General features: G+C 43.2%; 1 protein-coding gene across 1 annotated transcript in view; it reads right to left on the bottom strand.

The window, feature by feature from the left end:
- AKAP12 (A-kinase anchoring protein 12) overlaps positions 1–19,829 on the bottom strand; it is a 101,090-nt gene extending 81,261 nt beyond the window's left edge. The window contains exon 1 of the mRNA XM_068550744.1: positions 19,520–19,829. Coding sequence (XP_068406845.1) covers positions 19,520–19,693 — 174 coding nt within the window. The 5' untranslated portion in view covers positions 19,694–19,829. The remainder of the gene's footprint in view (positions 1–19,519) is intronic.
- Between the last annotated feature and the right edge of the window lie 4,600 nt (positions 19,830–24,429).

A 24,429-nucleotide genomic window follows, 5' to 3' on the forward strand; every position in this document is an offset into this window, starting at 1 on the left:
GAGACTGCATGGACCATCAGGGAAGAGAGCGGGGGAAGGTATAGACTTGGGGTAGGTGGTCTCAGCTTGAAGGGGCAAAAGACAACAAACTAGAGGTGTCCCTGGCAGAGAGATGGATAGTTTCAGGATTCGACAGCATGTAGTTGTATCGAAAGCCAAGATGGTGCACAAGATATCTCCCAAGAGCTTGTGGAGCAAAAACAACTGAAGAAATAGCAACAGGAGTTTAGTATGTGTTGAATGGATGCCCCAGTGACCAGCTTTGCATGGATACAGCTAAAAAAGGACTGAGTTAGAGAAAGCCCAGTAAGTTAAGTGGTGATTCTAGTTCAGGAAGTAATGGTAATTATCCTGCCATTAAGTTATCCAGACTCTCAGCGAATCACCATGTGAGACAAAGAGAAAATTTAAGAGAAGACTCTGAAAAAGTCACATGTACACATTTTTCACCTATAAGGAAGAAATCTAAAGGCTAACAACTTCAATTAATTAACTATCTTTTATATTCAGGCAAAGAAAATGGGCTTAAACTCTGAAGAATAAGGAAATTAAGACCCAAAAAACTTGTTAAAGCCTTAGACTTGAAGTTGTGAAATGTCTCTTTAGCTTTAAAAAAAAGAACTGTAATAGTGTCCACCTGGGAAACAGTCCTGATAAACAATGGCTTCAACTGTTTTATGACAGAAATTATAAAAAGCTTTAGGAATTTTCTCTTTTTTGGAGGTGGGAAGAGGAGAAGGAAAACAAAGAATTTCTAAACTTTATTTAATTCATACCAGATACCTGCTCGTTGAAAATGAAAATGCCAATAAATCAAACGCTGGAACATTTTAAGTCAATTGGCCATGTTTCTGCTTCAGATAGAATTCCCAAAATAAAAACCAACCCAAGAATGGAATAAATTTATAGCCCAAACTATGTTTCTATACAAATATGATGAAGATACCATAGTTTTCATTTATCTTAAGATGCCCGTAGTGGTAGAAAATTGACTTCAGTTACGTAGACATTTCTCGGTGGCCATGTTACTGCAGTACATGGAAAAGTATTTAAAATCAAACAAAGGCAATAGAAAGAGCTTCCATTTATTGCTACATTCACTGACTGAATGGAAGAAAAATATATAGAAGAGCAAAAGAAAGCATCTAACAAACCACTGGTTTTTATCTTCTCTCCCAACCCTCAAGATGCAACCTGGGGAATGAAGGATAACAAACACATAAGTGTGTGACTGGAGGCAAAGAGGAAAAGTCTGGAGAACACTCTCAGATCACAGGGTTCCAGGTACTTCTACTACCTAACTATCTACATCTATAAAGCAGTCATACACAGAGAAAAATGGCTAGAAGCAGGAAGACTAGTTTGAAGGCTAATGTTGCAGTATATGGCATGAGATAATTAAAATTTGGAAATGAGAAAAAGATCTGAGGAAGCAAGTGAAAGGAAAAGCCAGTAAGACAGAACCATTCTACAAGATGCTAAAGGCACCAGAAGAGAGTTCTCTTATGGCAGGGGTCCCCAAACCCTGGGCCCCAGACCGGTACCAGTCCTGGAGGTGAGCGGCAGGTGATCGAGCAAAGCTTCAACTGTATTTACAGCTGCTCCCCATCGCTCACATTACCGCCTGAGCTCCACCTCCTGTGAGATCAGTGGCGGCATTAGACTCTCACAGGAGCTCGAACCCTACTGTGAACTGTGCACGCGAGGGATCTAGGTTGCACGCTCCTTATGAGAATCTAATGCCTGATGATCTGAGGTGGAGCTGAGGTGGTGCTAGGGCTGGGGAGCAGCTGCAAATACAGATTATCATTAGCAGAGAGGTTTGACTGCACAGAGACCATAATAAATCAATTGCTTGCAGACTCATATCAAAACCCTATCAGTGGACTTCCCTGGTGGCACAGTGGGTAAGAATCCACCTGCCAATGCAAGGGACACCAGTTCAATCCCTGGTCCGGGAAGATCCCATAGGCCACGGAGCAACTAAGCCCATGCGCCACAACTACTGAGCCTGCGCTCTAGAGCCCACGCACCACAACTACTGAGCCCACGTGCCACAACTACTGAAGCCTGTGCGCCTAGAGCCTGTGCTCCACAACAAGAGAAGCCACCACAATGAGAAGCCCGCACACCGCAACAAAGAGTAGGCCCCGCTCGCCGCAACTAGAGAAAGCCCACGCGCAACAACAAAGACCCAACGCAGCCAAAAATAAATTAATAAATTAATTTTTTTTAAAAAAAGGAAAAACAACCCTATCAGTGAGTGGCAAGTGAAAACAAGCTCAGGGCTCCCACTGATTCTGCATTATGGTGAGTTGTATAATTATTTCATTATATATTACAATGTAATAATAATAAAGTGCACAATAAATGTAATATGCTTGAATCATCCCGAAACCATCCCCCTCCGCTGGGTCCGTGCAAAAACTGTCTTCCACGAAACCGGTCCCTGGGGCCAAAAAGGTTGGGGACCACTGTTTTATGGGAAGAGGAGGCGGGCAAAGGGGACAGAAGAGAACACTGTTCTTGAGGTAAACTTGTCCAGTACATAGACGCATATGTGGGACTGAAACTTGGTGGACATAACTGAGTTTTAAAACCCTGGGAGAGGGGCTTCCCTGGTGGCACAGTGGTTAAGAATCCACCTGCCAATGCAGGGGACACGGGTTCCAGCCCTGGTCCGAGAAGATCCCACATGCCACGGAGCAACTAAGCCCGTGCACCACAACTACGGACCCTGCACTCTAGAGCCCGCGAGCCACAACTACTGAGCCCGCATGCCACAACTAGTGAAGCCCACGCGCCTAGAGCCCATGCTAAGAGAAGCCAACGCAATGAGAAGCCTGTGCACTGCAACAAAGAGTAGCCCCCTCTCGCCACAACTAGAGAAAGCCCGTGCGCAGCAGCGAAGACCCAACGCAGCCAAAAATAAATAATAATAAATAAAATAAATATTTTAATAATCGTTAAAAAAACAAAACAAACAAACAAACAAAAAACCCTGGGAGAGGGCTTCCCTGGTGGCGCAGTGGTTAAGAATCCACCTGCCAATGCAGGGGACACGGGTTCGAGCCCTGGTCCGGGAAGATCCCACATGCCGCGGAGCAACTAAGCCCGTGCGCCACAACTACTGAGCCCGTGCACCACAACTACTGAAGCCCATGTGCCACAACTACTGAAGCCTGTGCGCCTAGAGCCTGTGCTCCGCAACAAGAGAAGCCATCGTAATGAGAAGCCTGCGCACCACAACGAAGAGTAGACCCTGCTCGCCGCAACTAGAGAAAGCCCGCGCGCAGCAACGAAGACCCAACGCAGCGAAAAATAAATTAATTAATTTTTTTTTTTTAAAAAGAGAGAGAGAAAAGAATCAAAATAAAATTAAATTAATATTAAAAAAAAAAAACAAAACAAAACAAATAAAACCCTGGAAGAGCACAGTATCCCCGGAGGACAAAGCCTTGATCTGGGCTGGCAAATCAGCTGGGGGATGATCCTTAGAGAGGAAATGGAATGGGTTTTACACGGGTACAGTTGGATGGATGATGCACTGGGAGGTCAGGTTGGCAGAGCAATAGGGGAAGGGAGAAAACAGTGATTGTAGGTGCGTGGCATTCAGTCAAACCCAAATGAAAGAGAAAAATGAGTGGTATCGATTCTTTAGGTCATATGACTTGCCTCCAAGCCCAAGAAGCTCTTACAGCCTGGCATCAGCTATCTCCCCTCTCAGATGGGATGGGAAGAGTGGGGACAGGGTCTGAAATAACCGGTTGGCCCACAAAGATGAATCGTTTGCCATTTACTTGACAGCAGATCGCGTGGTACATCCTAAAATACCTAGAGAGGCAGAGCGCCCTGGGATCTGAGGAGGGTCTAGTGTGTCAGCAGTTATTAGGACCCGTCTTCTCAGCATCACAGCCAAGGCCCATTTCACACTGCAGTGGTCTCATACCCAGCAGTCCCAGCCCGGGACCTGACCAAATCGGGGGGGTGCCCTCAAGAGCTAGTGAATCCTCCCAAATGTAAAATAGATAGCTAGTGGGAAGCAGCCGCATAGCACAGGGAGATCAGCTCCATGCTTTGTGACCACCTGGAGGCGGGGGATAGGGAGGGTGGAAGGGAGAAGCAAGAGGGAGGGGATATGGGGATATATGTATACATATAGCTGATGCACTTTGTTATACGGCAGAAACTAACACACCATTGTAAAGCAATTATACTCCAATAAAGATGTTAAAAAAAAAAAGAACCTGCTGTATAAAAAGTAAATAAATAAAATTCAAAACAAAACAGAAAAAAAGAGCTAATGAATCAAAAGCTCCATAAATATTCACTTTGTTGGCTCCTTTTTTAAATGGGGATGACACCACTTAGCTCATAGAAGTTATAAGTGACCGGTAAGATAGGAAAAAGCATGTACAAGTGCCCCCAAAACTGTCTGGTACCTGATAGATACTCAACCCGACAAATGAGCTGACAGTCAGTGAGAGAAGGGACTACATTTTTTAATATTTCTACACGTACCTGACCCTTAAGGCTGTGGCATTAGTTCATCCCCTACAGCTTTCACCCTTGTAATCAACCCAGAAACACACAGTAAAATAACTGTGTGAGGAGCCTCGGGCATGGGCAGAGCACACAAAACTGGCACAGCAAGGCTCCTCTTCCACTCACAGAAAGTTCACGCTTTGTTTGAGAATAAGCACAGAAAGTTACACTGAGGAAAAGGGTCAATGCGTGGGTATATGAAACATGTTTCTATATGAGCTAATTTTTAAAGTAAATGCAGTATTAGTAAATGTTTACTAAGAAGCAGGAATCATTACTTTATGCCTAGATTGAGTCACTCCCACTTAAAGGGCCTAAAGCAATCTTACAAGAACATCCCTACATTGATTTTTAGGTTTTCCAAAGGAGCGACTTACTTAAAAATTTAGCTTCGTTAACAGTCCCAGGATACGGTTATTTGCTTTGATTTGCTTTGATGAGACTCAAGGAAAAAAGAAATCAGTGTGTGTCTCAGCTTCTTATCCGAAGCCAAAATAAGCCAGCTGGTCAGCTCATAGCAAAGGAATCAGAAGCTTTGGGGATTTTTTCCTTCTCCATGACCATAAAAAGCAACAAATGGGTGACATTTCCCTTTACTCTTATTTGCCAGAGGAAGAATTTGCAACTCCATTCAAGAAGGTTCTCTTTTGACCTTCCCCTGATCTTCGTTCAAGTTCACATACAGTTACAATACCTCCAGTATTCACTGCAGGAGCTGGAAAGGGTTTGAGGAACACAATAATTTACAGCATTTAACTCCACAGTAGTCCGATTGTCTTTGGCCCCAGAAAATCTGGTTAAGGGAAAGTTTCAGGACATAATGTGCCTTGTCCTAGGATGTTCAGCTCTACGTGCAATTAATTAAGTGCCACAGAAACTGAGTCAATAAAGTTATTGGACTCACTGCACAGTGAAAATAAAAACTAAACCTGATATGCAATTACCTGGATTATCTGAACAATGAAATAAATCCAAAGTATATTCAATTTCCAAATTTTTAATCATCCTTATTGTTGCTCCCCGCAACCCCCCAAAATATATCAGGAACTCTAACCATAACTTAATGAGGATGTAAAAATATGAAATATTTCATCTCAGGATAATCTGAGGCATTTCCCAATAATGTACATTTAAAAGCTGGGATATATTCCATATTTTTCCATTTTAATCTGAGAGTAAGAATCTCTCTACATATGGTTCATTTTAAAAATTAGATATAAAAATGCAATCATCTTTATATGAAAGAAATGAAAATCCATCCTCCTTGCTCCCCTCCTCCAAAAGAGAACAAATTTCCTTAGTATCTCAGAATTATTCTCTGTCTCAGATTCAAAATAGAAAGTTAAGTCCCCGCCTCCACCCTAACAGATGTAGATGTAGATCCCAATTAATTATTGGCTTAACATTGCCAATTACAATAAATGTAGAAGTCACATTCTGGTATTCAAATTCTCCACGGCAGAGCCACAAGATACCTTTCCTGGCTTCTCAATCACCACTCTCTAATTGTGCTCTCTTCACTAGCCTGGCATTTCCCAGTTGTATTTGGGTAAAGATGCATACTATATGTCTCCTTTGGGAGAAGCATAATTAGTAATAACATATTAAAGGTTCTGGGACTTCCCTGGTGGTCCAGTGGTTAAGACTTTGCCTTCCAATGCAGGGGGTGTGGGTTCGACCCCTGGTCAGGGAGCTAAGATCCCACGTGCATCACGGCCAAAAAACTAAAACATAAAACGGAAGCAATACTGTAACAAATTCAATAAAGACTTTAAAAGTGGTCCACATCAAAAAAAACTGTAAGAAAATAAAATTAAATAAAATAAAGGTTCTGCAGAAGTCCTGCAGTTAAAAAATGAAATCTTTAACCCAACTTTTCCTAGACTATTTTTCACTCAGTATTTGTCTCAACATGATGAGGTTCTCTCTTGCCTCCTTATTTCATTATTTATTTTTATTATTTTTAAAAATTACTTAATTATTTTCTTGCCTCCTTCTCTCAAGCATCTCCACTCTTCAGCAATTCACCATAAATTCCATTTCCTCTGTCTTAGTTCGGGCTGCTATGACAAATTACCATAGACTGGACAGCCAAGGCAACTAACATTTATTTCTCACAGTCCTGGAGGCTCAAAGTCCAAGATGAAAGTGCAAGCTGATTTGGTTCTTAGTGAGAGTTCTCCTCCTGCTTTGGAGAGGGTATCTTTTGGGGGGTGGGGAGGGCAGCAAGCTCTCTGGTGTCTCCTCTTATAAGGGCACTAATTCCTTAATAAGGGTTCCACCCTCATGACTTAATTACCTCCCAAGGACTCCATCTCCTAATATCATCACACTGGGGATTAGAGTTTCAACATATGAATTTTGAGGGACACAAACACTCAGTCCATAGCATCCTCCACGCCACCTTTCCTGCTACCCCAGTATGTGCTCTCTCTCTTGCCTTTGAACCCTGTCATGTTAGTGCCTCTTTGTCCAGCACTCAGCTACAATTCAGGGCAAGATATGGTTTCCACAGGCTTAAGTCCACAATAAACTGTGGGCACTATGGTCACACTTAGGTAGAGCGGACTCAGCTGGTTCCCGCAGCGCTTAATCTTGGCAGCAAAGAAATACCCCCAGTTCACTTAAAAGGTACTCTCTAATTTTCCTAAGTATACTTACACATCATCTGCCTATTTCCTATTTAAAAAAATTTTATTCCAAGATTGTGCAATTAAGAGAAAACACTTATCACATCTATGATTTTCTTTTTTTTTTAAAAATAAATTTACTTATTTTATTTATTTATTTTAGGCTGCACTGGGTCTTCATTGCTGCGTGCGGGCTTTCTCTAGTTGCAGAGAGTGGGGGCTACTCTTCGTTGCAGTGCGCGGCCTTCTCATTGCGGGGGCTTCTCTTGTTGCAGAGCACAGGCTCTAGGCGCAGGCTTCAGTAGTTGTGGCTCATGGGCTCAGTAGTGGCACACGGGATTAATTGCTCCGTGGCATGTGGGATCTTCCCTGACTAGGGCTCGAACCCGTGTCCCCTGCACTGGCAGGCAGATTCTTAACCACTGTGCCACCAGGGAAGCCCACATCTATGGTTTTCCAGTCACTAGTCTATAGCCCTAACTCTTTTTGGTGTTGGGAGTACAGGCACATGTGGTGAATCTGTTACTTTTAGTCCACCCCTCCTAGAAACTAACAAGTTAATTTAGCCACCTAATTTGCCTAAGACTATAGAACCCTGAGTAAGGAATTAGCAGGGACCCAGCAATCATAAGGACTGCTTGAGAAACTTTCTCTGACAAATGTAAGGCTTTAAACCATGACCTACTTCCCTGAAGTAGAATGCATTCTTCGCATTCCTCCCTGTCCTGGAGGACTGTTTATCAGGCACAGTTCCAGAAGTGACTTGAAATCTCTGTCACTGTTGCAATTCTAGATAACATTGTAGGTCCTCTTAGCTCCATTTAGGACAAAAATCTTTTCAGCATTCAAAAGACCTTAGTGTGTCTTTAATTAATAACAAAAGAACAACCAGTCTGCATTTTAATTGAAGCAAAACAAATTTCCTATATTACAAACAAAAAAGACAGCTCTAACACTGCCATCAAACTGAATTTAAAGGAAACTTAAACTCCTGAAGGTTTTAAAAAAAAATCAGATATAAAATCAAATCAATTTGAGTTTTGCACCCGGTACTGTCAAGAATTTTTGGTTTAAATTTTATACACTTTTGTCAGGATTGGAGAAAAGATCTTAATAATCAGGACTGATTTAGTAAACTTTAGTGCTGACATTTTCCACTGCTTTTCAGTAACTCACTTCATATGAAACAGAGCAGAACAAGAACAAAAATTTCCACTCAAATATTTAGATTAACATTATAGGAGTCAGGAACTCGTGTCTAAATATTGGTTAAACGTGTCATTTCTGAAACAATTAAGAAAAATTCGTCATAGAGAGACTGTCTAATTTTTAGCAATTTCCTGTAGATTTCAATCCTTTCTCCACCTCCCCCATCCCACCCCAGTTGGTACTGCAGTGTATATCAATTGTAAATTCAACCACATCTAAGGTTGAACTTTGCATAGCATTCAACGTTACTGGAGTGGAATAAGACTGTTTTACATACATACCCAAGTGAAGGATAATTTCAAACACAAGTTTCTTAAAAAGCATTATGCAAGCAGTTTGTTACCTTAGTGAAAAATTATCACCCAGAACTGAAAATGTAAAAAAAAGCAAACAACCATAACATACATCAACAATCTTGTTTTATGCATCACACCAATATGTATTTCAAAGATAAGGAAAACCATCAAGGACGTGATGAAGCATGGCTTCAATAAGGATGGTCAATATCTGGAGCGAGGACAGAAAATTGATCATGAAGCAGACAAAACCCAGAGCCTTATGTAATGGCTCAATTCAGTAAGAAATCATACGCTCAGACATGAAGAAAAATAGCAAACCATAAATCGTCCTCCGAACGACACACCGAAGGGCATACACTGGAGATGGAAAAAGTTGCGAAGAAGAAATACCTTCTTTGAAAGTGAAGATAAACCTTCGCCAAGCCACCTAGATTCTTTGCCTACAAATGGAAGAAATGCTACTCAACCATCAGTCTCTTTCATTTTTAGGTGGACCCAGATGTGCTGCGGTAAACTAGTCACTGTTGCATGATGAAGCAGTGACCCAATGGCTGGTGGAGCCAGTGTCATCTGTTTTTGCTAGTCTTCTCCTCTATTAATATTCACTGTTGCTTCCACCTTCTCCCCAGCCGCCACTCTCAGCTCCTTCGGTGTCATCACCTCTTATCCTGTGATATTTAATCTTTCCCTGTGCCCCCCACTCTGCAAGCCTGGATTGCTCCCAGTGCCGGTGATCTGGGCTCCGAGCAGATCACTACTTAGAGAAACGCTGCTGATCTCATGGATGCCCTCTGTCATTCCCTAGACTCTGCTGCAAACCTCTTCTTTACATTAAAAAAAAAATCCCAAGCTGTTACTATCAAGTGATGTTCTCTCTTCTACAGATACTCTTGGTTTAAGCGGTTGTTTGGCACAGTTGGTTACACAGCAATAGACAACTGAAACCGACATCCTGAGGGGAACGTCCTTGTCTACTGGAGAAACTGAGGCACTCCGTATTCCAAGTCTTGAAACCTCAGTTGTTTTTGGCTGCCCCCGTGCCGAGCCTACACCCTGCACCCATCCCACTGCACGGGCTAATATCTGCCCCCCATGCTCCTAGGGGTGTCCTCTCTGCCGAGTGTGAGAGGGTCTGCCTCTTTGCTTTGTTTTTTATCGGAAGCCTTCACTTCACTGGCTCTCTGCTGCCTGTGCAGCTCTTACCATGACTGACTGCAATTCTATCGGCATCTTCCCATTATCCTCTTACAACATTCAGCTCTTTCATATGCCCTGTACCTCCTGGCCTCCCGACTAATGGCCTTTATCTGCCTCCAACACTTGCCAAGATCTTCTTTTCTTTGTACATCAGTTATCTGGACAATTCACTGAATAGACATGTACCAACTAATGGCAATTCTTCTATTGTCTACCCAACTTATTTGAATCTTTCTTATTGAATCTTTTCCTCTAGAGGGATCCTATACCTCACCTAGATCCTGAGGTGCTCAAGGACAATGCTGTGTGTAATTTACCTCAGGAAGCATCTAGACCAGGGCCTTTCATAGGCTAAGTGGTTAGGAAATACTTGAGTGACTATTTTTAATGCGCAATGTTATCACACACCAAGAAAATATATTCACTTCTGAAGACAACACAGGCTCCCCACTTTTTCATATTTATGTGTGCATAAACTTACGATAGCCACGAGACGGGGGTGAGCCCAGAGATGTAGAATATAAAAGTATTTTAAACCATGGGTCTGCCATTAAAATCGATTACATTTTTAGCCACTCTCTTAATGCTTTTAACTACGTGTACAAATAAAGAGTAGGAAAAATTTTTAAAGTAAAAAGAAATCAATAAACATATATGCATATGGAAACTCGAGTTTTAACCGGAGGGACTATTTAGTCAATGGTACTGGAACAACAGGTAACCAGTATGGAAAACGAATTAAATTTCTCCCTCTAGACAGAAAATAATCCATTTTAGTGGAATGGGAGCACTTTCACCTTTTTTTTAGCACCGAGCTCTGGGATTTCTCTCTTCTTCCATCCCCAGTTCCCGGAGTACAGGTGCCAGTAAAGAAATGTTAATGAAATCAAGTGGTGGGGAAAGCCATACAGCCCTCTTCCACTTTTTTTTTTTTTGTTTAATTAAAAAAAAATTTGGGCTTCCCTGGTGGCGCGGTGGTTAAGAATCCGCCTGCCAATGCAGGGGACACGGGTTCGAGCCCTGGTCCGGGAAGATCCCACGTGCCGCGGAGCAACTAAGCCCGTGTGCCACAACTACTGAGCCTGCACTCTAGAGCCCACGAGCCACAACTACTGAAGCCCGTGTGCCACAACTACTGAAGCCCGTGAGCCTAGAGCCTGTGCTCCGCAACAAGAGAAGCCACCGCAATGAGAAGCCCGCGCACCGCAACGAAGAGTAGCCCCCACTCGCCGCAACTAGAGAAAGCCCGCGTGCAGCAGCGAAGACCCAATGCAGCCAAAAAAATTAAATAAATGAATAAATAAATAAATCTATTAAAAAAAAAATTTTTTTAGACAGCCCCCTCTTCTGATCTTCAGGAACTTGGTTAGGTGTTAAGATTTCTTCAGGGATTTTCAGACCAGCCAAAGGCCATAAACTAAGCCATCAGCTACTGTCTACTTACCCAACACAAGTGACGTTTTAAATTGATAAATGAGGGATGAGGATTAAGAGGCAGTCAGGTGGGAACAAAAAGTGAACTTTGACAAGTAGCTCCTGGCTCAGAAACGATGAGAGCATTTGATTCCACACCTATTTACCCTGAAGAGCACATTCCATTCAGAAAAAGCCTCTACTAGTAGCACACTTGGTTTCAAGACAGTGGAATAGGGACTTCTCTGGTGGCACAGTGGTTAAGAATCCGCTTGCCAATGCAGGGGACACGGGTTCGAGTCCTGGCCCGGGAAGATCCCACATGCTGCGGAGCAACTAAGCCCATGCGCCACAACTACTGAGCCCGTGAGCCACAGCTACTGAAGCCCTCACACCTAGAGCCCGTGCTCCACAACAAGAGAAGCCACCGCAATGAGAAGCCCGCGCACCACAACAAAGAGTAGCCGCCGCTCGCCTCAACTAGAGAAAGCCTGTGCACAGCAACAAAGACCCAGTGCAGCCAAAAATAAAAAAATAAATTAAAAAAAAAAAGACAGTAGAATAAAGGAGGGAAATTATGTAGGAGAAATGTTTCCCTTTATTTTCTCCTCTGTTGTAGGGAGGGGAAACACCTAATTCTTCTAGCATCATCTGAAACCCTCCCTCCCACCCACACAAGCACCAATGTCAATCAGTCTGTGCTGCTGTTACCTCTGAATGCCTCGCCCAGGTCTACACCCCAAACCGCTTCCTCCAGGCAATGGTGGCCTAACTAGGCAAATTAGGATCCCTGATGAGCATTAAGGCTACAGAATCTCAGACGCTGGTGTGGCCTGGGATTCTGACTGAATAATCTAGAAGGGGGACCAGTGGTGTCTTTAAAAAGCTCCCCAGGTGACTCAACTGCACAACCAGGTTTGGGAACCACAGAAAATTTAATCTCTCCAAACTCCACAATTTGCAATGTCTGCATATGACGAACAGAAGATCTGCCAATGATTTATAGTAATCTCCCCTTCTTAAAATTTGGCTTATCTCATTTACATAACATCATGAAGAAACTGTAGGGAAGATGAAAACCTTTGAACTTGAATGAATACTTGTATTAAGAGAAGCCTAACAGTGTCCGGGAAAGACCCTGTAGTTTCCAGTGCTTTTAACACCTACATTTTCCTGGGAAAACACATTTATTCCAGTTAACAGAGCCAGGCTGTCATTTGTTATGAGAAATGAGAACAGCGCCCAGGGGAAGGGACTACTGTTTTCCCAGGAGGTGGATTTCTGCTGCCCGCAATCCCTGATTCCAACATTTCATGGATCAGATGTATGAAGAAATTTCTGGCAACTGGATGATTTTAGATTGTTCCCAGAGGAGAAATTTTTAAACTGATAGCTAAAGAAGTAGGTCATTGCAAAGTCAATCCAAGTAAATAAAATTAAAGACAGTTTACTAATTTGGGAAGGAAAGGGAACAATAAAATACCTCAGCCCCCTTTTTACTCTAAACTTGCTTTTTCCCAATTTTGATTAATTTCTGGAGGGAAAAAGTCTTTTAAAGTTACCTAGCAATAAAATAAGCTATACCCTTTAATGCCCTGAAAGCCAGTCCAGTTCCTGATGGAGTGGTGCACAGAAAAAAAGCATATGGTCAATATACCTGACAGGGCACCCAACTTCATAATTAAAAATGCATCGAGGAAACTGAGGTGCCAACTGAGGTACAGATTGGCAAATACTAGAAAAATCTTCTATCCACTGAGGCAAGGGAAAGTGAGTGCTGCTCTCCACAGAGTAGGGATGCAAAGTGGATGAATCTCTTCAGAAAGTAAATTTAGCAAAAGGACTATCAAAATTTTAAATGCATGTAAATCCTGTGATCCAGCAATCCCACTTCCAGAAATATATCCTAGAGATACATTCGCACACATACAAAGATGTCTGAACTAGGATATTCCCTGTGTCAATTTAATATAACAAAAGACTAGGAAAATCTAAATATAAACACAGGGGATTGGTTAAATCATTACGGCACTTCAATCCATAAATGAGAAATTTATGTAGCCAATAAGAATGAGGGTAGATCTTTATGTCCTGATATGAAAAGATATCCAAACTCTAAAGTTGCAGAATATATGTGTTATGATCTTATTTGTTGAAAGCAAAAGATAGAGCTATTCTTATTTATATACTTGCACATGCATAAAGCTTTCAAAAGAATATGCTAGAAACAACCAACATTGATTTCAAACTATTGTTAACAGTGAGTACTTTACGGGTGGGGAGGAACACGAGGCTTTCCCTTTTTACCATACTCTACAAATTAAGGATCTCAACCATTAACATTTTTAGAAAAATAAACATTAAATGAATCCTGTTTGCTATGACTTTAAATAAAAATCATTTTAATAAGAGTAAGCAAGTACTGGGCTTCCCTGGTGGCACAGCGGTTGAGAATCTGCCTGCCAATGCAGGGAACACGGGTTCGAGCCCTGGTCTGGGAAGATCCCACATGCCGCGGAGCAACTGGGCCCGTGAGCCACAGCTGCTGAGCCTGCGCGTCTGGAGCCTGTGCTCCGCAACAAGAGAGGCCTCGATAATGAGAGGCCCGCGCACCGCGATAAAGAGTGGCCCCCGCTTGCCGCAACTAGAGAAAGCCCTCGCACAGAAACGAAGACCCGACACAACAAAAAATAAATATAAATAAATAAAAATTAAAAAAAAAAAAGAGTAAGCAAGTACTTTTGATCATCTTTTTATAAAGCCTTTATTATTCAAGAATGATGATGTCAGGTCTACAGTCAGATTTAAATAAGTAAACTTAATTATTCACGATAAGAAATAAAAATGTATATATAATCAAAATTATTACAGATTAATATCTTCACCTTTTATTAGATGTACTAACAAGTAAGAACATAGGTATAAAACCCATACCCATTCTCTAATAAGGTGCTAACTTGCAGGAAAATAGCCCAAAATCTAAACAGACAAGACAAATAATTATAATTATAGATTTTTAAAGAATTTATTGAAAATAAGCTTGCTGGGCTTCCCTGGTGGCGCAGTGGTTAAGAATCCACCTGCCAATGCAGGGGATACCGGTTCGAGCCCTGGTCCGGCAAGATCCCACATACTGCGGAGCAACTAAGCCCGTGCACCACAACTACGGACCCTGCACTCTAGAGCCCGCGAGCCACAACTACTGAGCCCGCATGCCACAACTACTGAAGCCCGCGCGCCTAGAGCCCATGCTCTGCAACAAGAGAAGCCACCACAATGAGAAGCACGCCCACCACAAGGAAGAGTAGCCCCCGCTCGCCGCAGCTAGAGAAAGCCTGCATGCAGCAACGAAGACCCGATGCAGCCAAAAATAAATGTAAATAAATTTTTAAAAAAAGAAAGAAAGTAAGCTTGCCTACTTACAAGATATAATGCATCTCCCTCCCAAACCCAGCTTTTTCCATATTTTTCTATTATTTTAAAATGAAACTTCTTCTAAACTATAATTTTTTAGGTTATAAGAGAACTAAGAATTGGCTTCAAGGATTTTTAGTTTTATATTTTTCATGTGATAAAAGTACTGATATATTTTTCTCACAACGCTAAGCGCTGTAGATTCTAATTTCTCACTTCATGAATGACTACAGCATTAAAAATTATAGAGGCCAAGGACGAGCACCATTTAGCTGGATTTTCTTTTCATTGGTATTCCTGTAACACTGAATAGGCGTTAAAACTGGTAAAGAAAAAGAAACCATTTCTTAGTACCTTTTATTTTATTTTTCTTTCATTTTTTAAAAAACATTTATTTATTTATTTGGCTGTGTAGGGTCTTAGTTGCGGCGCATGGGCTCTTTGTTGTGGCACGAGGGCTTCTCTCTAGTTGTGGCATGCGGGCTCCAGAGCACGCGGGCTCAGTAGTTGCAGTGCGTGGGCTTAGTTGCCCTGCAGCATGTGGGATCTTGGTTCTCCAACCAGGGATCGAACTCGCGTCCCCTGCATTGGAAGGTGGATTCTTAACCACTGGACCACCAGGGAAGTCCCCTTTGTACCTTTTAAAACAAAACATTTTATTTATTATCCTGTAAGATACCAAGCTGGAATCATCCTTTTAATGTAGTTTAAAGCTATCCCGGCACAGAGATTAGTCAAAGCACAGCGAATTCAAAGAGGATGCACATTTGGGGCCTGTTCCTCATCAAGGGAAGTATTTTAAGTGGAAATCTTCACTGATCTCACAAATCTAAGAGCTTAAAAGGCTATAATGGATTAAAGGGAAGGCACTGCAGTCCCCACAGGCTATCAGTATCCTAAACGACCATCTTCACACCCACAGCTCCAATTTCTAGACTGTGTTCTAATCAGAAAGTAGTACCTCTTCTAATCTGAGGGAAATGCACATGAATACAGGTAGCCACACACAAAAAAACCCACTCTGTTAACATATAGTTCTCTCGAAATCATCTTAAATTCTGGCCCTCCTAGTGTAAAACTGGTGACAATCACATTACAGCCATCTCCATTCCCATTCCGTAAACACAGGGTAAGTGGGAAACAGCACATACCTTGTGCTGGGAGAGGAATTATGAAATGCAGCTGGCCAAATCAATTGTCTGGGTTTTTTTTAATTTTTAATTTTATTTTATTTATTTATGGCTGTGTTGGGTCTTCGTTTCTGTGCGAGGGCTTTCTCTAGTTGTGGCAAGCGGGGGCCACTCTTCATCGTGGTGCGCGGGCCTCTCACTATGGCGGCCTCTCTTGTTGCGGAGCACAGGCTCCAGATGCGCAGGCTCAGTAATTGTGGCTCACGGGCCTAGTTGCTCCGCGGCATGTAGGATCTTCCCAGGCCAGGGCTCGAACCTGTGTCCCCTGCATTGGCAGGCAGATTCTCAACAACTGTGCCACCAGGGAAGCCCCAATTGTCTGTTTTAATGCACAAAAGGTAAGGGTGTCCTTAACTTTATTAATTGGGACAGTGGATTCTTCTATTTGAATACATCTATTTGAGTCACAGCTCTTGTAACCAAATGGAACCACAGCTTGAAAGACTGACAAGGGTCCCAGTCTCCCCACCTGCCGGGAACCTAGGCCTCACACTGTTGCAACTGAGAACTGTTCCATTTCTAGCTCTGAGTCACTGAACAGAAAAGACAGAAAGGCTAATTTAGAGGATTGTGATTGTCCAGATTTAGCCTGAAGCTTGGCTCCAGAAATCAAGATTTGCCAGAGATATGGAAGTTTGTCACTGGCCACCCCACCCTACACTGCTAACTGAGTGAAAACAGGCTTTTCATCTTTTAAAAGCAGATGACTTCAAATGTTTAAAAGCAGATGATTGAGGAATACCATGAGGCTTTGTTTACCACCTGTGTTCAGGTGGTCTAATCTTCCTGCACCCTGCAGTGGCCAAGATGGCAAACTCTCAAAATTAAACCTGGAAAATAACCGATCAAGCCATTTCCCCTCAGAATTAACATACAAAGATTGCAAAAGATTGACTGGAAGATAAGACTCCTTCCATTTCCATTAAAATACATCACAGATAAAACCAGGACTTGTCTCAGTGCATCTAAACGTGAGGCTTCAGTAATCAAGTTTTACCTATGGGGAAAAAAAATCTGCTAACAGCCTTTAATTAATGATCAGCATTCTACTGGGGGAGGAGGGAAGCATTAGTCTAAACCTCCCCAAATGTCCACAGACCCAATCAAAAAAGCTCAAGATGTAATTCATCACTAATCCAATGTATGAAGCGGTCTCATCTGAGCCACTTGCATTTATAATGCATTTGTCTATTTGAGATTAAAGGCAATTTGAAACTGCAACGGTAACAAGCCATTCTAAAGAAACAGAAATCAGAGTCCCCAAATCTTAGTTTTTTGCTAGATATTCACCTGGTCTGTGAATAACCAGACTCACTTTGACTTAGTCACTATCTGATAAGTGACACAGATCATGATGATGAGAAAGTCAAAGAACAAGTAGATGGGCCAAGGTATTCCCCAACTTGACAGTCTCCAATCAAAATCAGGGAGCCAGCATCATCCTACCGGCCAGCCACACACGTCACACATGGGGCAACACCTGTTATGAGCCAAACCAGATATGGTCCCTGCCCTTGTGGAGCATTCAGAACAGCCAGAAGAACACAAGTCACTAAACCCACAAATATGGAAACTGCTGGAAAGAAGGGTCCATGGTGCTATGGGAACCCAGAATGGCAGATGAGATTACTCAGAGGTCAAGAACTGGGGCTGAACAGGGCAAAGAGGGGAGGCAAAAGCTATGTGCTGAATCATTCTTAATTAGACCATCCTTTCGAAAAGACTTAGGTCTTCAAAACCTGAGTAATAAATTTTGCTAGTTGAAATGAAAAACTACACATTTTCTAAGGATTCATGCAAGTTTATTGATTTGTCTCCAAATTGATAACTGGGCCGTATGCCAAAAAGTTCAATGATATTCTGGATGTCATTTAGGTAATTTTTTAAAGGAGGTCATCTGGCTGTTTCAAGATGGTGGTGACTAAGAAAAAGGGAGGATAAGGTTATGGAAGAAAGATAAAGAGAACAGAAAGGAAGGAATATTTTAAATGAACACACTGAAGTTATTGAGAAGGGAATAAGTACCATATCTCAGTGTGAACTGTTGATTAAGACCTGAAGGACTGGTAAAAGCCAAGGAAAAAAATGTTCCCCAACTGCGAGCTTTTAGCAACTACACCTTAAAATTACTTTCATTATTACCGGACTCTAAATACTGGTTATACAGCCATTTTGACAGTAGTTGGCATCAAAAAGTGATGTACAGTAAATATTAAAACCTAACTGAGATCTCAAAAGGATATAGTACATTTCTTAGGCATCTCTTAGAAAATCTAGACATTCCAGGCACAGTTGGTACTTGTCAGCATCTACAGCTCTAGGGATCGTGCGTTTTACAAGTAGTTATGTTAACGACTAGAGGTAATCTAGTTAACGGCAGTCTCTCAGCTCAAACTAAACTGGGACAGCGAAAAGGTCAAGGCGATTAGGTCATATAATTGTGTGATTTTTACCTAGATTTCAGGGTTGTTGTTTTTTTCCCCCGCACTGTAAACATCTATACTTCCTGAGATAACTCCTAAAGGTCCTCATGTACTCTGTATATCCACAAATTTGACACAAGGGGTTTTCTTTTTTCCTTTTAAGTATTAAATATGGTTATCCACGTCTTCTATAAAAATATCACAAAAAGGGTTGGGTGAAGCCTGGCTAATGAACATACATGCTGGAAAATAGATCTAAAAGACAACGATCTGAACAAGTCACAATCTTGGCGACTGTAGTCGCCAAGAATAAATATTTCAGCCTTGAAGACTAAGACTATAAAATGCAAAATGTCTAGGAGGTTCAGCACTGCCTCCAGAGACCAGAGTAGAGGGAATGCTGGCTTACGCCTCTGACCGCATCCTTTGAGAACTTCTAACTACTCCTCCAGTATTTGTTTATCCAACTGAGTGCAATGAACTGAGCGAAAAGGAGGACGCCGCCGTGTTTGCGAAACCTGTCATTCCTTCTGGAAATGCAGCGTCGGCTCAGATTTTCTCTGGCTCCGAGCGAGCTACACCCCAGGCTTTCTCTGCATCAGGAAGGCGGTGTCTGCTCGAGCTGCTGCCGCAGGAGGACTGGGTACCAAACCCGGGTCGCTCCAGACACAGCTGGTATCACGGACAGTGCGCTGCGGGGAACCCACGGGTGGAGGGCTCGCCAGGCTGCAACACGCGTCAGGGCCCAACAGCGGACTTTCCGCTGGGGGAGATAGGAGGGCGGGGGCTCGACACGCTCGGCTCGGGGGTCAGTCCTCCGCGGACTCCCGCAAGCAGCTCGCCGGTACCGGGCTGGGTCGCTCCCACCGGAAGAGCGTGGAGAAAGGCTCAGTTAGCGGCGGGCAGCCGGCGGATTTTATTACTGCGGATGGCGCAGTCGCCACCCCTGGAGACCCACTACAAAGATGCAAGCCCCCCGCCGCGCTCGCCGCTGCTGTGGTCCCGCCCTGGCGCTAAAGACCCTGAAAAGCCTAGAAAGAGGGATTTATGCTCCCGAGTTTGCAGATGGGCTGGACCGGCCGGGAAGTTATCGCAGGGACGCCCCCCAACACACACACACACACACACACACACACACACACACACACACACACCCCACCCTCCGCCTCCCCGGGGCAGGTGGCCCGGCGCGCCGGTACCTTGGTGGTGGGGTCCGCAGCGGCGATGGTCGCGTCCGCCGACGATCCGGGCGCCGCCTCCGCCGCAGAGCCTCCGCCGCTGGGCTCGGGCTCGGGCTCGGGCTCGGCCGGCGTCGCGCTCCCCGCCTCCGGCTGCTCCGGGCTCCTCTGTTCGGTGGAGCTCCCGGCGCCCATGGCTTGTCTGCGGTTCTCCCGCGCCCAGCAGCCGGGTTACGCCTTCCCCAAATAGCAGGGACGCGGAGAAGAGCCAGGAGCCGTGCACCCGCGAGGTCCCAGGAGCGCCTTCCTCTCCCGTCGTCCTCCTCCGAACCCGCCCAGACAGCGAATGAAGGAGACGCGCTCGCTGCAAACTCCTTAAAAGAAAAAAAAAAAAAGCCACCTCTTCGCCTCCTCCTCCTCCCCCTTGTTTTCCCCTCGCTTCATCACATGAGCACAGCCCCAGACACGCCTTGCAGCATCTCCTGCTAGGCTGCTAGGACCCGAGGAGCGGCCAGAGCCTCGAGCCAAGGGGCAGGCGAGCAGCCCACCGCGACCCCCAGGACGCCTCCCGTTCCTGTACGGGGACAGGAGCTGGGGGACCACCACCCAGGGCTGCCTCCCCGAAGGGGAGGGGAGGCCGAGAAAGAGGGGAGGGCAGAAAGCCCCCCGAGGAGATCGGATTCCCTGGGGGTTTATTAAATGATTGATGACCCGAGGCAGGACTTCTGCTGCAGCCCACTTTCAGCTGGCCCAGAAGCGAACCCAGATCCCCGTATGCTTGCCTTCAGAGTGTTTGCTTCCTCCCCATTAGCAGGAGAAAGGCAAGCGCTCCTGGGCTCCTCCGGAGTCTGACCATATTAGGACACCTCACGTGGCAGGAGCTGGGAACCAAGAGGTTAATACAGTCAGACCACGGATGAGGTGGCCCGGCGGCCCCACGCTCTCCTATCACCCGGAACAAGTGATATCAGGCGATGCCGTGGGCAACACCGACTGCCCTCCTTCCCCGGGGAATCTGGGGAATTGAGACTGTTACTGGAAATGTGCCTGTCCTTAAGGGCCTGATGCTGGCGGTCCAGGCCACCTCTCCCTCACGCCACCGCTGAAACAGGATGACATGGATCTGCTCGTTTGCTGTCAGTATTTCTCCATTGATAAGGGCTTTCAATAATAACTGCCTAAGTGGCTTGCATTCTGTCCCTTCATACTCTTGAATATAATACTTGTCATATGAACATAGCAGGCAGTCAATATATATTTGAACTAAATTAAAATGTTAGCTGAATTATCTGGGACGTAAGCAGGAAGGTAGTGGGGCTGAAAGAAAAATTATCCCAGTTTCAACCGACAACTAGGCGCCTTAGTTTTCACAAACAGAAGCTCATTAAAAATGAAGAAACTTTTGGAATATTGCCACTAGATACCAGATAAATATCCCATACCCAGATGTAGGACAATCTAGTAGAGAATTGATGTAAACAATAGTTCAGCACCAGGATGTTTGTGCCTAATTAACTGCATGTAGTAAAATGGCTCCTTGGGAACCATAGGTTAGTTATCCAGCATAAAATTTTTCTGAATTTATCATTTTTATTTGAAAGGAGTACAGAATGGCCACCTTCTCTGGAATCTATCCCTTAAGAAGCAGTATATTTGGAAAATGGTTGGTTTTCCGAAGTTTTAAGCATTTCACCCATTTTGACTTAAATATTTAGGAAACATTTGAGTACTTACTCAGTACCAGACATTGTGAATGCACTTTGTGTGTATAATCCCATTTCATCCTTACAGCAATACTGCGATGCTGGTCCTATTGTTCTCATTTTACCAATGGAGTGGGGGAAAGTAGGCCCGGAGAGGTTAAGTCAGGCCTTCAAGGCTTCAGAGCTGGTACGTGGAAGACAGTTTCCGCCCTGGCCAACCACTGGCCAACATTTCACTCCCCTTCTGTGGGAAGCTTGGAATGTGTTCTCTCTTCTTCTCAGGGATGTCAGTGAAAAGTGGCGTTTAGACCTCACCTGGGATGTTAAGAGCAAAAAACGCTGTTAAAACCTATTTGAGAATGAGTAACCTCAGCACATATGAAAATGTACCATTAAGTAGTACAAATACTTGCAAAATTCCCCATTCTGTGAGATTATATTTATTCAGTTCTTGGGAAATTCTTAAAGCTTTTCACATCACACTAGCCTTTCAATTTTCAGAAGAGATTGCAAGGTCAAAGATTTCAAGCTGGCAGTGTATACCCGCATTTTGAGGAAGACAGTGCCAATGTCTGATTAGATTAGCAATTGCTTGCTTTGTGTTTATTTTTCAGTGTGAAATGCTCAGATTCTTACTTTTTAATTGCAAAATCTTACTTTAAGAAATGTGCATGTGGGCTTCCGTGGTGGCGCAGTGGTTAAGAATATGCTTGCCAATGCAGGGGACACGGGTTCGAGCCCTGGTCCGGGAAGATCCCACGTGCCGCGGAGCAACTAAGCCCATGCACCACAACTACTGAGCCTGAGCTCTAGAGCCCATATGCCACAACTACTGAAGCCCGTGCACCTAGAGCCCTGCTCGGCAACAGGAGAAACCACGGAAATGAGAAGCCCGTACACCACAACAAAGAGTAGCCCCTGCTCGCTGCAACTAGAGAAAGCCCGCACGCAGCAATGAAGACCCAATGCAGCCAAAAATAAAGTAAATTAAAAATAAATTAAAAAAAAAAAAAAGAAATGTGCATGTTCTAGCACTCCCTATTCTTCCTGAAACAGCACCATGATAAGGAGGTATTAAGGATAACGGGCTGCTTTGTAGATTCACACAAACACACACATTAAGTATCTTTGATTTTTAGACTGACCAAAGAATCATTTCCATCTTACTCAGAGACTGTGGAATTACTCTTTGTTATTTTTTTTAAGATGCTTCATTCTTTTTTTAAAAAATTTCTTCATCAGATCATGCATTCAGCTTTGTTTTGTTTTTTTTAAATTTTTATTGAAATATAGTTGATTTACAATGTTGTGATATGTTAGTTTCAGATGTACAGCAAAGTGATTCAGATATATATATATATATACCTTTTTAGATTCTTTTCCATTATAAGTTATTACAAGATTTTTAAAAAAATAAGTTCATTTATTTATTTTTGGCTGCATTGGGTCTTCGTTGCTGTGTGCGGGCTCCTCATTGTGGTGGCTTCTCTTGTTGCGGAGCACGGGCTTCAGTAGTTGTTGCACGCGAGCTCAGTTGCTCCATGGCATGTGGGATCTTCCCGGACCAGGGCTTGAACCCATGTCCCCTGTATTGGCAGGCGAATTCTTAACCACTGTACCACCAGGGAAGCCCAACCAAGGTTTTCTTTTCCAGAGTTTTGGAGACACCTTCAGAATTGCTTGCATCAATGTCAGCGATGGAGAGGAAGGCAGCTGTTCTCTGTTTTCCACTACTCAGTCCAAGGCTGTCAGTTACCCCGATTTCTCACCAGCAGCCCTTTCTCCTCCAAACAGCAGGACGCAGGTGTCCCCGCACATCTTCTCCCATGGGGCAGTTGGTGGTAGAGTCGTTTCCCTGAGAGAGTTAATGCTCTCATAAAAACAGTTTGAGATTTCTCAAAAACAAATACACGTTGCCCATATAGCAGGCTGAACTTGTATGTCTAATGCTTACTTCTCCAGAAAGGCAGGTCACATGGGATTTGCCAATAAAATTTAGAGTCATAGCTGGGCATCTTGTGCATACAAAGCATTTTCAAATATGTTTGAAAATAATTCACAGATGTTAATACAACCCCTTGAAAGCACAATAATAACTATAGTGATTAAAACAGAATTTAAAACCAACACTCTATCCCCCGGATTCATTCTCTCGATACAAAGCCTTCAGACAATTTCACTTAAAACTGGCAACTCTTCACCCTTGAAACTACCACTTATCACTTGTTTTCCCTAAATAAAAAGTCCACTTTTTTTCTGAAGCAATTACTTACATAAAGTTATCTAAGAGCCCAACTCTTACTCTCCTCTCCTGTATTTGCTGATTATTAACTAGAACACTAGAAAAATTAACAACTTTATTCAATTCATGAGTAGCTAATAATCCAATATTTGTATAGAAACTACAGAAAAAGTTCAACATACAGATTAAGTTCAAAGGTCAACTTCCTGTAAATATACATTATGTATATAGGCAAATGTTATTCTCCTAACTTTTAAGGAATGTATTGCTTTGGGTTTAAGTATAAAGCCTGCTATTCATATATCTGTTTCATTTACCAAGATTTAAAATTGGCTCCTGACTCAAATCTAAGATTACTCTAAAGTAACAAAGCGAGGGAGCCGTGAGTTGAGGGTTGCGGAGGTGGGGTGTTGGAAGGGGACAGTTAATTCTTTAATTCATGTCATTTACATATACATATACCTTTGTTCCCCCTCCAGCCACTGTGGAAGTCTTTCTAGAAGCAATTATTTACAGAGAACTGATTTAACATAGCTCCCACCACTTTGTTCAAAATGTGTCTAAATGTAAACAAATAAACAAATAAATGAATACTATTGAAATGTAGTCCCCAGTAGGCCCATATAGCTTTGGCTTCTCATTTTTCTAGAGTTGGGCTGCTCTCCACCTATTATGGAGTGACTAGAACGCAGATACAGTAAATGATTTGCCCAATATGGAGAGAGAGTTTCTCAGGATACATACATGGAGGGTGCCTGAAGGTATCTGGAAGGTTTCTGCACTCCAGGGCAGATCAAGTTACCATAATCCAACAACTTCAAATCCCTTCACAAATTCTTCAAAGGGTCCTGTAAATATCCAACATTAAAAAAAAATATTTTGACTTATTAATTCGACAAACTTTTATTGAGTTAAGTGCCAGGAAAAATGCTTGGGGCTTTTCAAAGCTGGAAACTGGTTTCATAAGTCAACATTGCTTACTGGAA

Source organism: Eschrichtius robustus, chromosome 9 (assembly GCF_028021215.1).
Source record: "Eschrichtius robustus isolate mEscRob2 chromosome 9, mEscRob2.pri, whole genome shotgun sequence".
NCBI classification, from domain to species: Eukaryota; Metazoa; Chordata; class Mammalia; order Artiodactyla; family Eschrichtiidae; genus Eschrichtius; species Eschrichtius robustus.